This window comes from Anas platyrhynchos, chromosome 2 (genome assembly GCF_047663525.1).
Source record: "Anas platyrhynchos isolate ZD024472 breed Pekin duck chromosome 2, IASCAAS_PekinDuck_T2T, whole genome shotgun sequence".
NCBI lineage: Eukaryota > Metazoa > Chordata > Aves > Anseriformes > Anatidae > Anas > Anas platyrhynchos.
Genome location: NC_092588.1, coordinates 112779224 through 112791788, shown reverse-complemented (window position 1 = coordinate 112791788; position 12565 = coordinate 112779224). Strand labels below are relative to the sequence as shown.

General features: G+C 38.2%; 1 protein-coding gene across 1 annotated transcript in view; it reads left to right on the top strand.

The window, feature by feature from the left end:
• The window catches only part of COL15A1 (collagen type XV alpha 1 chain), a 110446-nt gene that overhangs the window by 38254 nt on the left and 59627 nt on the right, over positions 1 to 12565 (top strand). Inside the window, exons 6-11 of the mRNA XM_072033357.1 lie at positions 167 to 293; positions 1667 to 1785; positions 2826 to 2939; positions 4884 to 4937; positions 7826 to 7861; positions 8054 to 8206. Coding sequence (XP_071889458.1) covers positions 167 to 293; positions 1667 to 1785; positions 2826 to 2939; positions 4884 to 4937; positions 7826 to 7861; positions 8054 to 8206 — 603 coding nt within the window. The remainder of the gene's footprint in view (positions 1 to 166; positions 294 to 1666; positions 1786 to 2825; positions 2940 to 4883; positions 4938 to 7825; positions 7862 to 8053; positions 8207 to 12565) is intronic.

Below are 12565 nucleotides of genomic sequence, written 5' to 3'. Positions count from 1 at the left end.
CAGTGGAAAAGATCTTATTTTCCTCTCAAAATTAGCCCTAAGCCAATACTTCTCAATACTTCTTAATAAAAAGAAGACCCTTGAAATTTTTTAATTGATTTCTGCTTTAAAACATATACTAAGCCTTTTTTTTCTAAACAGTTTGTTGGGATTTTATGTATTTTAGCTTGAAGATACACTGGCCGAGCCAGTGGAAGCACCACCAACCATATTGTCTTTTTTGGAAGAAAGCAATTTCTCGGGACATCACAGAACAGAAGAAACCTCTGAAACAGCTAAAATTAGAGAACAAGGCATGATCTCTTTTTTTGTTTGTTTGCTTGTTTGGAGGCAGGTAATGGGGGGTTGTCATTTTTGTTATCTAGGTCAGAGTTGGTAGGGTTTTTTTGTATGAAAAACCACAGACATATTTTGGGTGCTGCCAGGAGTTGAAAATTATATGATTTGGGGGATCCTGTGTGTTCAAAGGATCAGCATGTCAAACATTGAAACTGCAGTCTGTTAGACCACAGTTTCTTAACAACAGCAAAGGTAAGTGGTAGCAAATACAGAGAACACTCAATGCATCTCTCACTTCACTCCATATAGATGCTTACACCAGTCATTGTTAAACATGCCGAGTAGGTTTACCCATCCATAGTGTGAAAGTTTCAGTCACTTTTTTTCCAGAAAGTTTTATATTTTAAAACAAATAATATTAATAATTATAAAATTTAAAAGAAGAAGAACAAAAATGTTAAAAATAAAAAATTAATAAATAAAATAAAAACAATTAAAAAGAAAAAAAAGAAAAAACCTGACCTGTGGAGCTACAGATGTGATACTCTACAACACTACAGTAATGTACAGGCATTACAGGTGTTAGGCAAAGGGAAGGAAAGGAGAAAAATGCTCTCCATTTTGCTCAGGTCATTGAGAAACATGACATTTATTAAGACATATATCTGCAAATAGTGTCACTGGCTCTAAAATCAAGTGAGTCTTTTGAAAGAAATTTAAGATAACTGCTTAATTCAATGACCTTCTGCACAGCCTTTCATCTAAAACTGAGTACCACCACTGAATAAATGACTATATTCCACTTATCTTCACTGCAAAGAATGTGAATATATTTAGTGCATAAATGGGGTATTTTGGATGCAAGTATTAGCAATGTCATGAAAACATCAGCTTATAAACTTCTTAGAAATCTAATCCTCCACTAGCAAGGTAATTTTGGTGCATGCCCAGAGAACAAGAAGCTATTTATCTAAATAAAGTCAAAGAAATTGTACCTTTTTAAATTTTACATATACTCCAGATAGTGCCTGTTGTACTTACCCCTCCTTTTTTTACATTACATACGTGAAAAATAGGCAATCATTAGACATGAGTTTGAGGCAAAGAAAATGCAATACAGTCTTTGTCCTTAAATAAACTTTCATTTTATAATTTTATTCTCTCTTCTCTCTTTTCTTTTTTTTTTTTTCCTTTTTTTTTTTTTTGTTTCTTTTTAAATATTTCAGAGTTATAAAGTGACATATTAATTCTTGGAATACTCTGTATTTTGGTCATAATCTAAATATTTTCTTTGTTCAAACTAATTGCAACATGTGCTATGATAGATAACCTCTGAATCAGTGTAATTTTGCTCTATTTCTCACTATTAAGTGATTATTTTATTTAGATTCTGCTGTCATGGAAACTGGACAAGGCAACAGTCAGTCTACCACTGTTACACAGAAAATCTTAGGAGAAGAAGATGCCTCTGGTTTTAGTGTTTTGCCAACAGAGAGCGGAGAGAAGGTCTGTACAAAGGATTTGCTATCTGCTTTATCTTTTTTGGCCCAAGGGCAGGTAAACATATTTGAATGTTAAGTGTTTTGTTGAGTTGTTTTCTTTGTCTATTACATTTAGCAGCATAGCAAACCAGAAGTTACTTCTCATGTTCTTGAATGTCCTCTCATGACAACAGACTGAAAAGCACTCTCACTATACAGAAGTTTGGATCTATAAGGATCTCTCACATTGAGATGGACTTGAGATTCTTGATTGAAAAAAAAAAATAATAATAATAATAATAATGAAGTTATTACCAAGAAGTAAATATATAGCAGATTTTAAAGGTATAGCAATAATAAACAGTAGGAGCAGCTAGAGGTAGTAGATATGCAATTAGAGGCAGTAAAAAAAAATATATTATATATATATATATACATATTAGTATTATAGATTCAAAAAATTGTCAATACTAAGCAGCAAATAAGCTTATGAGAGATGACACTCACCAATACTATGGCAGCAAATATACATGTAAAATATATATATTCATAAGACCACTACCAGTACCAAATATATGAAACCAATCCCGGAACAGTGATCCAACTGACCTCAAAAATGGTCCAATTCATTGGAACAACCCCAGAAATGGACACAGAAGGAGGACCAATAAGATAATGGCCAAAGTCTCACTTCAAAGTTGATTCACATCATGTGGTTTGGAAGATCACAGGTTTAGGAGTCAGCCTGACATAGCAACATGGAGTTAGAAGTCAGCCCAGTGTTCCAGGGAAGCTTCAACCTATTTACAATAATAGAAAGAGAAGAATATGTGCAGCATGAGAAATTTTCAGAGAGCTCCATTTGGGGTGAAAATCAGGCCTTTTTCATACCATAAAGACAAAAGAATGCAGGACGGCACCACTTCAAGCAGTCAGTAGATGCTGTTGCTTTCTGATTTTCTCCTGAGACAGCCAATAGATGATGGTGTTTATTATTTTCTCAGTTAAACCACAGGATAATGCAAGATATTTAGTATATTTAATTTTTTACTTACTCGGGGACAGAAAGGTCAGAATGGAGAAGATGGGCCCACAGGACCTCCAGGAAGGCCAGGAATAGAAGATGTGCAGAGAAAAGACCCAGGATCTCCTGGACCTTCAGCAAAACATGGTCCACCTGTGAGTATCGTCTGTTGAAAGAATGCATGTGCTTTAGGAATGGTAATAGTTACTCATGTGTAAAGGCCTGAAACTCCATAGCCTCACACACTGTCATCAGTTATACTTCTAGAAGATGTGTTTTTAGCCCCATGAAATCAGCTCAGGAGTATCTGCTTTGCACATGTGTTAATGGCTATACAAGGGCCTAATAGAAGGAATCATCAGAAAGCACAAGGCAAACAACTGAGGTGCCAACACATTCTCCAAATATACAAGCATTTTCAGGACAAATCTATTTATTTATTTTTTCCTGCTAGGGAAAAAAATGGAGTGCAACAGTGGGACTTCAAAGTAACTAGTGCTTACATTTGTTTTGTTACTATAGTTACTTAGAAAATAAACTGTCTTATTTCCTATCATAGATATTTTGTTATATGTTGTGAAATGAAACATTACCCTGTATTTTTTATAGTTAGTCTTTTGTCCACGTGCAGTGTGTTCCAGCCTTGCGTATGTCTGTGCAACTCTACTAATGGACTGAGGGGGCTTCACTCAGCAATAAAATTAGTAAACATGGGGAATGTGGCCCTCACTACCCATGAGGAAATGGTTGGCGACCTGCTACGGCACTTGGATGTACGCAAGTCGATGGGGCCAGATGGGATCCACCTGAGGATACTGAGAGAACTGGCAGAGGAGCTGGCCAAGCCACTTACCATCATTTATCAGCAGTCCTGGCTATCGGGGGTGGTCCCAGTCGACTGTCCCTCAGTTACATTAGTATTGGACAGTTCTTGTAGATTCTGGGTAATCTTCAAAGTAGTCAACAGTGCTTGAGCAGCAGCATGGAGCTCAGAGACCGCCAGCCTAAAAACCTTCAATAACAAGGCTAGCCTGCACAGAACTTGAAGCTGCTGTGATGACAGTGACAACCTGCACAGGCTAATGTAATGTACTCTTGACATAACCTGTAAGGATTAGCTTTAAGCATGCCTGAAGCTCTAGTGATCCTGTCTCACTTAACATGTCTAAGCATTAGGGCATGGGTTTAGATTGCTGAGCTGGGTTTAGATATCCTGATAGTATAAAAGGATAAGTATAAGTAAAAGTATAAGGATAAGGAGTATATAAAGCCCAGTTGTCTGCAATCGTCTTTCCACCACCATCTTCCTTGTAGTGACAGTACACCTGTTCCACCAGTTAGGAATCCTCCCAATAAGAAACTAAGGACTATGATGTCAGGAAAATATTTTTCTTTCTTTCTTACACTTAATTAAGGAATTCATGCCTGAAAACCCCATGGTTTAACACAAAAGAGCTCCAGGAGGATGGGCTAAGTGACAGTTCTCCAATATGCTGCACAGTGGTCGTATTCCTAGAATGTTCTTTTCAGGCTTTGCTCATCCTGCCACACACAAAGCCTGTCAGCCCTTCCAGGATGTTTTCTGCTTTGATTGCAAAGAAGAAATATTGCCCCAGTCAGCTAGTCTTCGTCAAAATCTTCTACAGTATGCCAGAACTCTCAACGGTAGAGAAAGGAGTTGACGAGCCCATGTGTGGTCTGAGCACTAATCAGACTATTACTGGATAGACGGCTGACGTGTGTGGAGTTCAGTCCCAACACAACTGTAGTAGCATTGTCAAAACCTGCTTGCATAACACCATTATTTTACATGAAAATGTTGTATCTATATTATATTGTTTAAAATTATTTTTTATTTCACTATGCAATGATTTGATATAGTTTTCTATTAATATGTATTTAAATATTTTTTTTATACTAAACCAAATTCTCAGTCGACAAGAAATACAAATGCTAGAACTTAGTGGTGTTAGCTGGTACTTGGTGCCACATAGTATTTCACACTTTTGTTTCATGAAGTAGGTCCAAAATACTTGCCTGTATGTGCTAGGAAGAGGACTATCAAACACCACCTGCTTTAGGTTTACTATCATCCACAGGGTCTTCCTGGGCTTGATGGAGTGGTTGGCCCACCAGGACAGAAGGGAGAAAAGGTAAGTTAAACATCTGTGTTGCCCCTTGCAACACAGTGTTGGCTGACTTCAACAATTTTTTTACTGAATCCAGATGTTAATGACTTATTAGAACATATTGGAAAAGACATACTGAGAAATCCAGGTGGATGCAGTCTCATTTTCTGCAGCATGCAATGTTCAAAATGCAACATGAGTTACTCTATTGCAATTCACAGATAAAAAGCTAGGAAGTCTCTAGGGGGAAAGAAAGAATTGCAGCTCCTAGTCCAGACTGCAGAAACTTCTCTCCATGGTTTGTGTGTGTATACTAGGGCCACTGGAATGACTTAAGTTTGAATTCTGTGATCTGCTCCATGTGCCTTATCCTAAGTCACACAAGCACAGGTCTTCTGACCGCTAGCACAGCAATGTTTTTACACTTCTGCAGCATCCTATGTCTGCCTGAACTGTTGACTGCTGCAGTTTTGCCATTTCAAGCTATGATTTCCCAACCCCACACTTGCGTCAGCTTCAGCCTTCACTCAGTCTTTGGTGAGATGTTTCAGCATGCTAATGTGCAGCAGAGGGTTACTTAGTTTTCCATTGACTTGCTGCAGTGAATGGCACAATTGAGGATCAAATGAGTTCTACAGCCAATACAAAGTGGGAAACATGAATGGAAGCAAAGGATGATAGCATCCAGCAGAGAGATTTGCTTATTCTACTATTGAACCAAAAACCACATACTGCAAAAAAATGCCACTCTCAATATGTTTCCCCTATTTACTGCATAACCACTTCAAGAAGGATGTGCAGAACATCAGCTCCAGGGCAGCCAAGTTCTGCAGCAGAGCAGTGGGTGGACTACATGATCTTCAGAGGCCCCTTCCAACCTCAGCAATTTGTGACTCTGACAGAGACAGTGCAGCAGAGATCTGCAGAGATGATCAGGGGCTTCGAGCATGTGACTGGTGAGGAGAAGATGAAGGAGTTCAAACTGATTATTCTGGTATAAAGAAGACAAAGCTGTGATCTAAGAGCTGACTACAATTTTTTGAAGGGCAGTTGTAAAGCTGATGAAGCCAAATGGTTCCTCATAGCACCAGAGGGTACAACAAGTGACAATGGCCTAAAAACTGCATCATGAGAGGTTCAGGCTAAACCTTAGGAGAAACTGGTTCACTAGGAGGTTGGTGCAGAATTGTGGCAGGTTGCCCAGAGAGGATGCAGAAGCTCTCCATTGTTGGAGGTTTTCAAGACCAGAATGGACAGAGCCATCATGAACCTGATGTATAGGTGGTGATGTTTCCAGTTCAAGGGGGACACTGGATTAAATGGCCTCTGGAGGTCCTGTACAACCCTTTTTCTGTGATTCTAAGTCTCACTTTTTTTTTAGTGGCTAAGGGAAAATTTCATCCTTCAGTGGCTATCTACACTTAGGTTTCAGCACAAGAACTTGAAAGTAGACTCCTAAGTGAGCCTTGAAATTTCACATACTACAAGCAAAATTAAAAACCGCAAAAAATTAAAAACAGACAGAATATTGACATATTTATTTTTTAAATTGAAAGATTTTTTAATATCAATCTGAGAATGTAGGGTCTGACTTGTAATTTCAAAAAAAAAAAAATGATGTTGGTAGAACTACAGAACACCTGGGATCTAGCAACTATCCAGAAAATAAAGAATGCATCTTATAAAGCAGGCAGCCACACCTTGTCTCTATTGTGAACAGTGGCTTGAGTTTTACGTATAAGATTTTAAGAACAGAATAAATTCTACATGAAGCAAACAGGACCTGACTCTCAGATTATAGGAAAGAGAATTAACTGAAAGAGAAAAATAATTTTCAAACAGGGTATAATACTCAAAAAAATGGCAAAAAATTCAACTATTTTGCCTCACTGAGACTGTTTTCTACATTGTGTACATACATTGACAAATGTTAATTAGAAGTGAAGCACTACATATTTGTTCCTGCTCAATACAATCCCCAACACCATGGGATAATATGATTTTTCCATTTCTACTATGCATTTTTACCTGAAAACCTTGTTTTACTCTATAGTGCAATATCAAGTTATAATAATTATTCCTATTTACTACATATAATACTACAGGGTGAAACTGCAGGATGCATAGAAGAGTGGAAAGTTAAGTCATCTAGTTTTGCCACTACTTTTTGAAGAAATCATTGTTATCGTTACACTGCTGATGCTTACTCATTTTTTCAGAACTTACTTAAAAAAAGTTTCAACTGAATGTGTAAGCACAGGAGCTTGCCAATATAACAATTAAGTCCATTAGATTCAGTGCAATTTAGAAAATGAATATTTATATGCAGTGAGTTTCTGTCTCTTCCATACGTTAGATGTGGGGAAATGGCATTTAGGTAAACTATATAAAAGCAAATCAAATAATCTGATTGCTGCAAAAGAGCCTGAAAACCATACTCATAATCAAATCCCTTGTTTGGACTGGTATCATAGACAGGTTGCTTGTTTCCACACCAGATCAGTTTCTGCTTCTCATATAGTCCATGAGGGTTTTGTCATTTAAGTTTAGAAGCATAAGGATGTGACCCAAAGTGTAATTCTGTGTAGTCTAGAGATCTGAAAATCTGCAGCAATAATTGAAATACAGGTTTGCTTCTTGTATGCATCTTAGACCAGAGTTGGTCATTTGGTAATATAACTCCTGAATTGTTTTCCTCTTTGTTTTCCTTTTAACTAAGGAAATTGTTTTCCTTTTAAATAATGGGCCTAATGGTTCATATAAAGGACATTATGACATCAAGATAAACAACAAAGAAATTTGTTAGCATTTTAATTAAGCAATCACATTCATCTGTTTGTTTTGTTTTGTTTTGTTTTGTTTTCCCGATTAATGCTCTTACTGTACATAATAAGGATGGTTTTCTTTTACAGGGTGATAGAGGTCTTCCTGGCTCCATTGGTCCAAAGGTAAAGATAAAAATAAAACAGACAGTGACTTTACAGATTATGGGAAAGCAGCATCATTCCAACACAGCATGTTACTTAGAATGTACCCCTGAAAAGGACTAAGTCTAACAGATTATTATTGTGAATCCTAAGCACTTACCTACATCAACTTTTTCATGTTCAGTGTAAGAATTGACTGACCTTTTATTTTAGGGTAGTACTGGAGACACTGGATTAATAGGCCCCAAAGGTGAAGCTGGTCCTCATGGCTCTCCTGGGAAACAAGGACCCCCAGGACCCCCAGGGCCTCCTGGACCGCCTGGACCTCCTGGATCCACAGGTCTAAGCTACAGTTCCGGATTTGAGGTATTTTGCTGTTATGGGGTTTGTTGTAGCTATGCATATACTTCCTTCAGAGAAGGGGCAATGTAATCATCTGTATATTTCATGACTATGAATGAATTGATGACATACGGAGTCGTTTGCTACCGCCTCAGACCAGTAGGCTTGGCGGGTAGACAACATCTCTGTAACAGTAGAAGGCCTTTCTTCTGCTACTCCCAGAATACAAAATGAAGGACCTGTGCCACACCCTGACTGACATGACATGCCCTGTTCGCTGCATTCCTGGGCTGCATGCTTTGTATGACTGAGGAGGAGCACTCCTGGCTCTTCCCAAGGCTCGTCAGCTGCCCTCGAGAGGGCTGTAGGGTCCTAGTGGTTCCCTCAGATGCCTCTAGGGGCCTCTATGCAGAAAATACCCTGCAGGCCATAATGCTGCTGGAGAACACATCTACCCCAGAGCTGATCACCTCAGCAAGACAAGTGTGATAGAGGTGCCGATCTCTTCTCCCTTCTAACCAGTGATAGGACACATGGGAATGGCATGAAGTCCTACCAGGGGAGGTTCAGACTGGATATTAGGTAAAATCTCTCTACACCGAAAGAGGTTGTTGATGCCTCATCCCTATCAGTATTCAAGAGATGTTTGGCCAGTGCCCTCATTAATATGCTTTAAATTTTGGTTAAACTTAACCCTGAAGAGGTCAGGCAGTTGGACTTGATGATCCTTGTAGGTCCCTTCCAACTGAACTATTATTATATTCTGTTTTTATTTAGGCACTTTTAATTAAATTATTCAGTAATTAAATATTAATGTTGTGTATTATATAAAAATATAATTGCTAATATCAGATACTCAAAGCTACTACTGCATTACATGGAAAAGCTTCTTTGGCACCATTTTTACCATGTAAATAATTTAGAGTAAAGATCTCTATATATCTACAGACCTGTCAGTATTCATTAAAATCAAACTGCAGGTTCCACTTAAGCTTCTACTTTTCCCATGCTGTCATTTTTGAGGCCGTGAGTTTAGCTTCTTCAGTAAGATGGAAATACAGAGAAAAATTATTGACATTTGTGGTTTCATGGTCTGTTCTACTCAGAAGAAAAATTTTCTTTAAAAAAAAAAATAAAAAGAAATTGCAAATCCTACTTTATACTTCTGAAAATAATACCTTCATCACTTTAAAATACGGTATCTGGTCAGCTCAATCTGAGCTTTACATGTGATTTTAGAACTACTCATTGAGATTATTCTTTTGGAACAAAAAGTAGCTGTGCAGTACAGAAAGGCAAAGGGAGCACACTCAGGTTCAAGAGCTGCCCTATTAATATGTTTGTGAAGCAACATTGACAGATTGCCTGCATCAACAGTCACATATGAGTTTTTGCCTTCTCTTTTTATGTGCTTTTCACTTCTAATCTAGCAGTGACTCAGAAAAGTCTTTCCAGAGTTGTCTATTCAATATTATAGTTAGTAGTAGTATTAGTATTATTATTATTGAACAAAACTGCTGGCCATCTATAGAATTGCATTCGTAAGGTGATGGTGTTTAAAAGATGCCAGATAAATACATGTTTCTGCCAGTATCTACAGTGCTTCTTTTTTCTTTCTCTCTTTTTTACTGTAGAGACACTTTGAGTACTCCAAGTACAGAGGTGACCATTAATGCTTGTTTAGAGGTATATTCTAACATCTGATATCTAACTAAACAGTATTATACTATGTACACTACTGAGTAGTAATGTCACTGACATCCATGGATTTCAATGGGCAAAAAAAAACTCTCCAGCAGCTAACAAGTTCTTAATTGCCACCACTGCAATTGTTAGTAAATAATAGCATAAATTCTAAGTATACAAACACTCTATTGCATTAATTTTAACATACTATGAAGGCTGGTACAGGGTCTTCCCTGAATTAATATATGCTTGCCTCAGAATGAGGGAAGGACTGGTAATAAGCCACATCTTCTTCCTAGGCCTGGTCTTTGTTTGATCCCAGGATGGCTTGTCTGACTGATAGTCACTTCCTGTGACCCTTCAGGATCACAGATGTTAAGGGATGCTCCACTCTACCCCATTCACTCTATTTGAGTAGAAACAACCTTTGCCTTGTTGTGCCACCAAAGAGAGCTCCTGAAGGGGGCCTACTTAGGACCAGAAATTGCCACTTCTGATGCTTAATTCAAAGAGAAGCAAAGTCTGTAATACTTAGCAGGAAAGCATGACATTGTGAAAACTGACAGTTGCTACTTTTATGGACACAGATAGAGACAAATATCAGCTCTAACTGCATCAATAATATCGTGACTAGCTTCATTTTAAACTTCATCCAGTCCAAATAGAATTGCTGTGATTGTAATTCCTCTGAGACAGGCTTGCTAATTCTTGCTGATCTTTTAGAGGCTCACCCCTGCCATCTGTTAAAGCAGCAACGTGGTATGCCAATTTGTTAGGGCAACACTACCTTTTGGTTGGCAGTCTGTTTACTGCTGTAAGGCTGTCTATGCAAAACATTCCTGTTAGTGCTTGTTAGCATCTGTGTTCAGCTATATGCAAAAAACAAATGGCATGGGGTTTGCTGGCACTTGTGTTTGCCAAAAGAACAGTTTGAGCCACAGAAGGTACCTGGTAAACCTATTAAAATATGCAGATGTCAAAATCGATGGTATGTTATATAAAGCAGGCATCAAGCACTCTCTTAAAACGAAAGCATACTGGCACAGATGGAGTATTTAAAGTGGAGTGGAGGCAAAGGAAGGAAGGGCCCAGAAACACATTTTACGGTTTACTCTAAGTAGTTAGTGTTTGGTTAAACAGGCCAAGCAGAATCTCAGCAGATTTTCTGATGATATTTGTCATTCTGTTATCTGATGGAGGAGCAAAATGAAGTCTAAGTAATATTCATTCTCAGGTGAAGTTACATGGAAGGACTTGAATGAACATAATGACTCATTATTCCCCACTTTGTCCTTAAACAGAAGGTCTTAATTCCAGCTGTGCACTCTTTCTGCTTCTCTTGTACTTGCCCTCATGGAGTTGGTGGAAAAGGATAAAATAACAAGATCTCTCCTTTTCACTGGAGTCAGATCAGTTGACATTTTCCATAATTTCAGCACCAAACTGTCATTCCATAGCAGCTTAAGCTGATGTAATTGGTTTTCCTACCCTTTTCCTTACACTGTCATCAGAGTACATAAGATCCATGGCAATCTGAACAATTTCTAGTCAACAACTACGCAGAAAGCTAAGGAGTGCCTACTCCTAGTATGGTCCTCTAAACATAATAACTGATAAAAATGCTCATTGTTACTAAGAGGTGAAGATTTTATTTTCTTTCTGCTCCTCCTCCTGTCTGCAGCTGTTCCAGGCACATGCTTACCCTTCACATACACTAACATCCAGTGTTCTATCAATCCTTCCAGAAGTAAATTTAATGTACTAAAATTTTAGAGAACTATCCACACACACGCACACCCCACAAAAAACAAACAAACAAACAAAAAACTAATTTTCTGCCATATTAGTGAGCTTAAATGACTCACAGAAAAGCCAGAGGATTCAATATGTGGCACAGATGTTGAAAATGAAGGCTGTATGGCTGTGAACAAGGAAGAGGAACAATGAAATATCAGTATTTTCCATTTTCAGAAGAAAGAAGTCACAGAAGTCACATTTCTTTTTCAGAAGAAATTGAGTCACAATGGTTTCCTGCTGGCATAGTTCATCCAGACACTTTGCAACACAGTCTGACAAGTTCTGGAATAGGCTTAAAGCTAGTAATTGGAATATGTGGCTGAAATGGTTCTGGAGCTAAGATAGAGAACTATGCCAACCTGCAATTGTACTTCTTTGTCTGCTTCAGAACTGGCACCTCCTGGTTCTGCCCTGAATTTGGAATGTCACACTCAAAATAATGGGAGCCAAATGGTGGTTGTTACTTTCTGTGCAGTCTCCTTTAAAGTCACTAGTACATATCCACAGGAAATATGGGTGTTTCCCAAAAGGTCTTACATTTCTCTGAGATCTTTCTGAAGTCAGCAGAGAGCCAGGACAATGGTCAGTAGACTGAAACACATGGCCTGTGAGGAAAGACTCAAGGGACTAAGGTTGCTTAGTCTAGAGAAGATTTAGGGTCCCTTTAAGTACCTGAAAGGAGGTTACTGAGAAGACATGTAGCTAGGGTCTTTACAGTGGTGCACAGAGGGATAAGCAACAATAATCATAAACTGAAATGGGAGGTTCAAATTTGACAGAAGTAAAATATTTTTCACCCCAAGGACTGACAAGCGTTGGAACAGGTGCTTGGAGAGGTTGTAAAACCTCAATCTCTGATGGGTTCCAAGACCTGAGGGGACAAAGCCCTGACCAACTTGA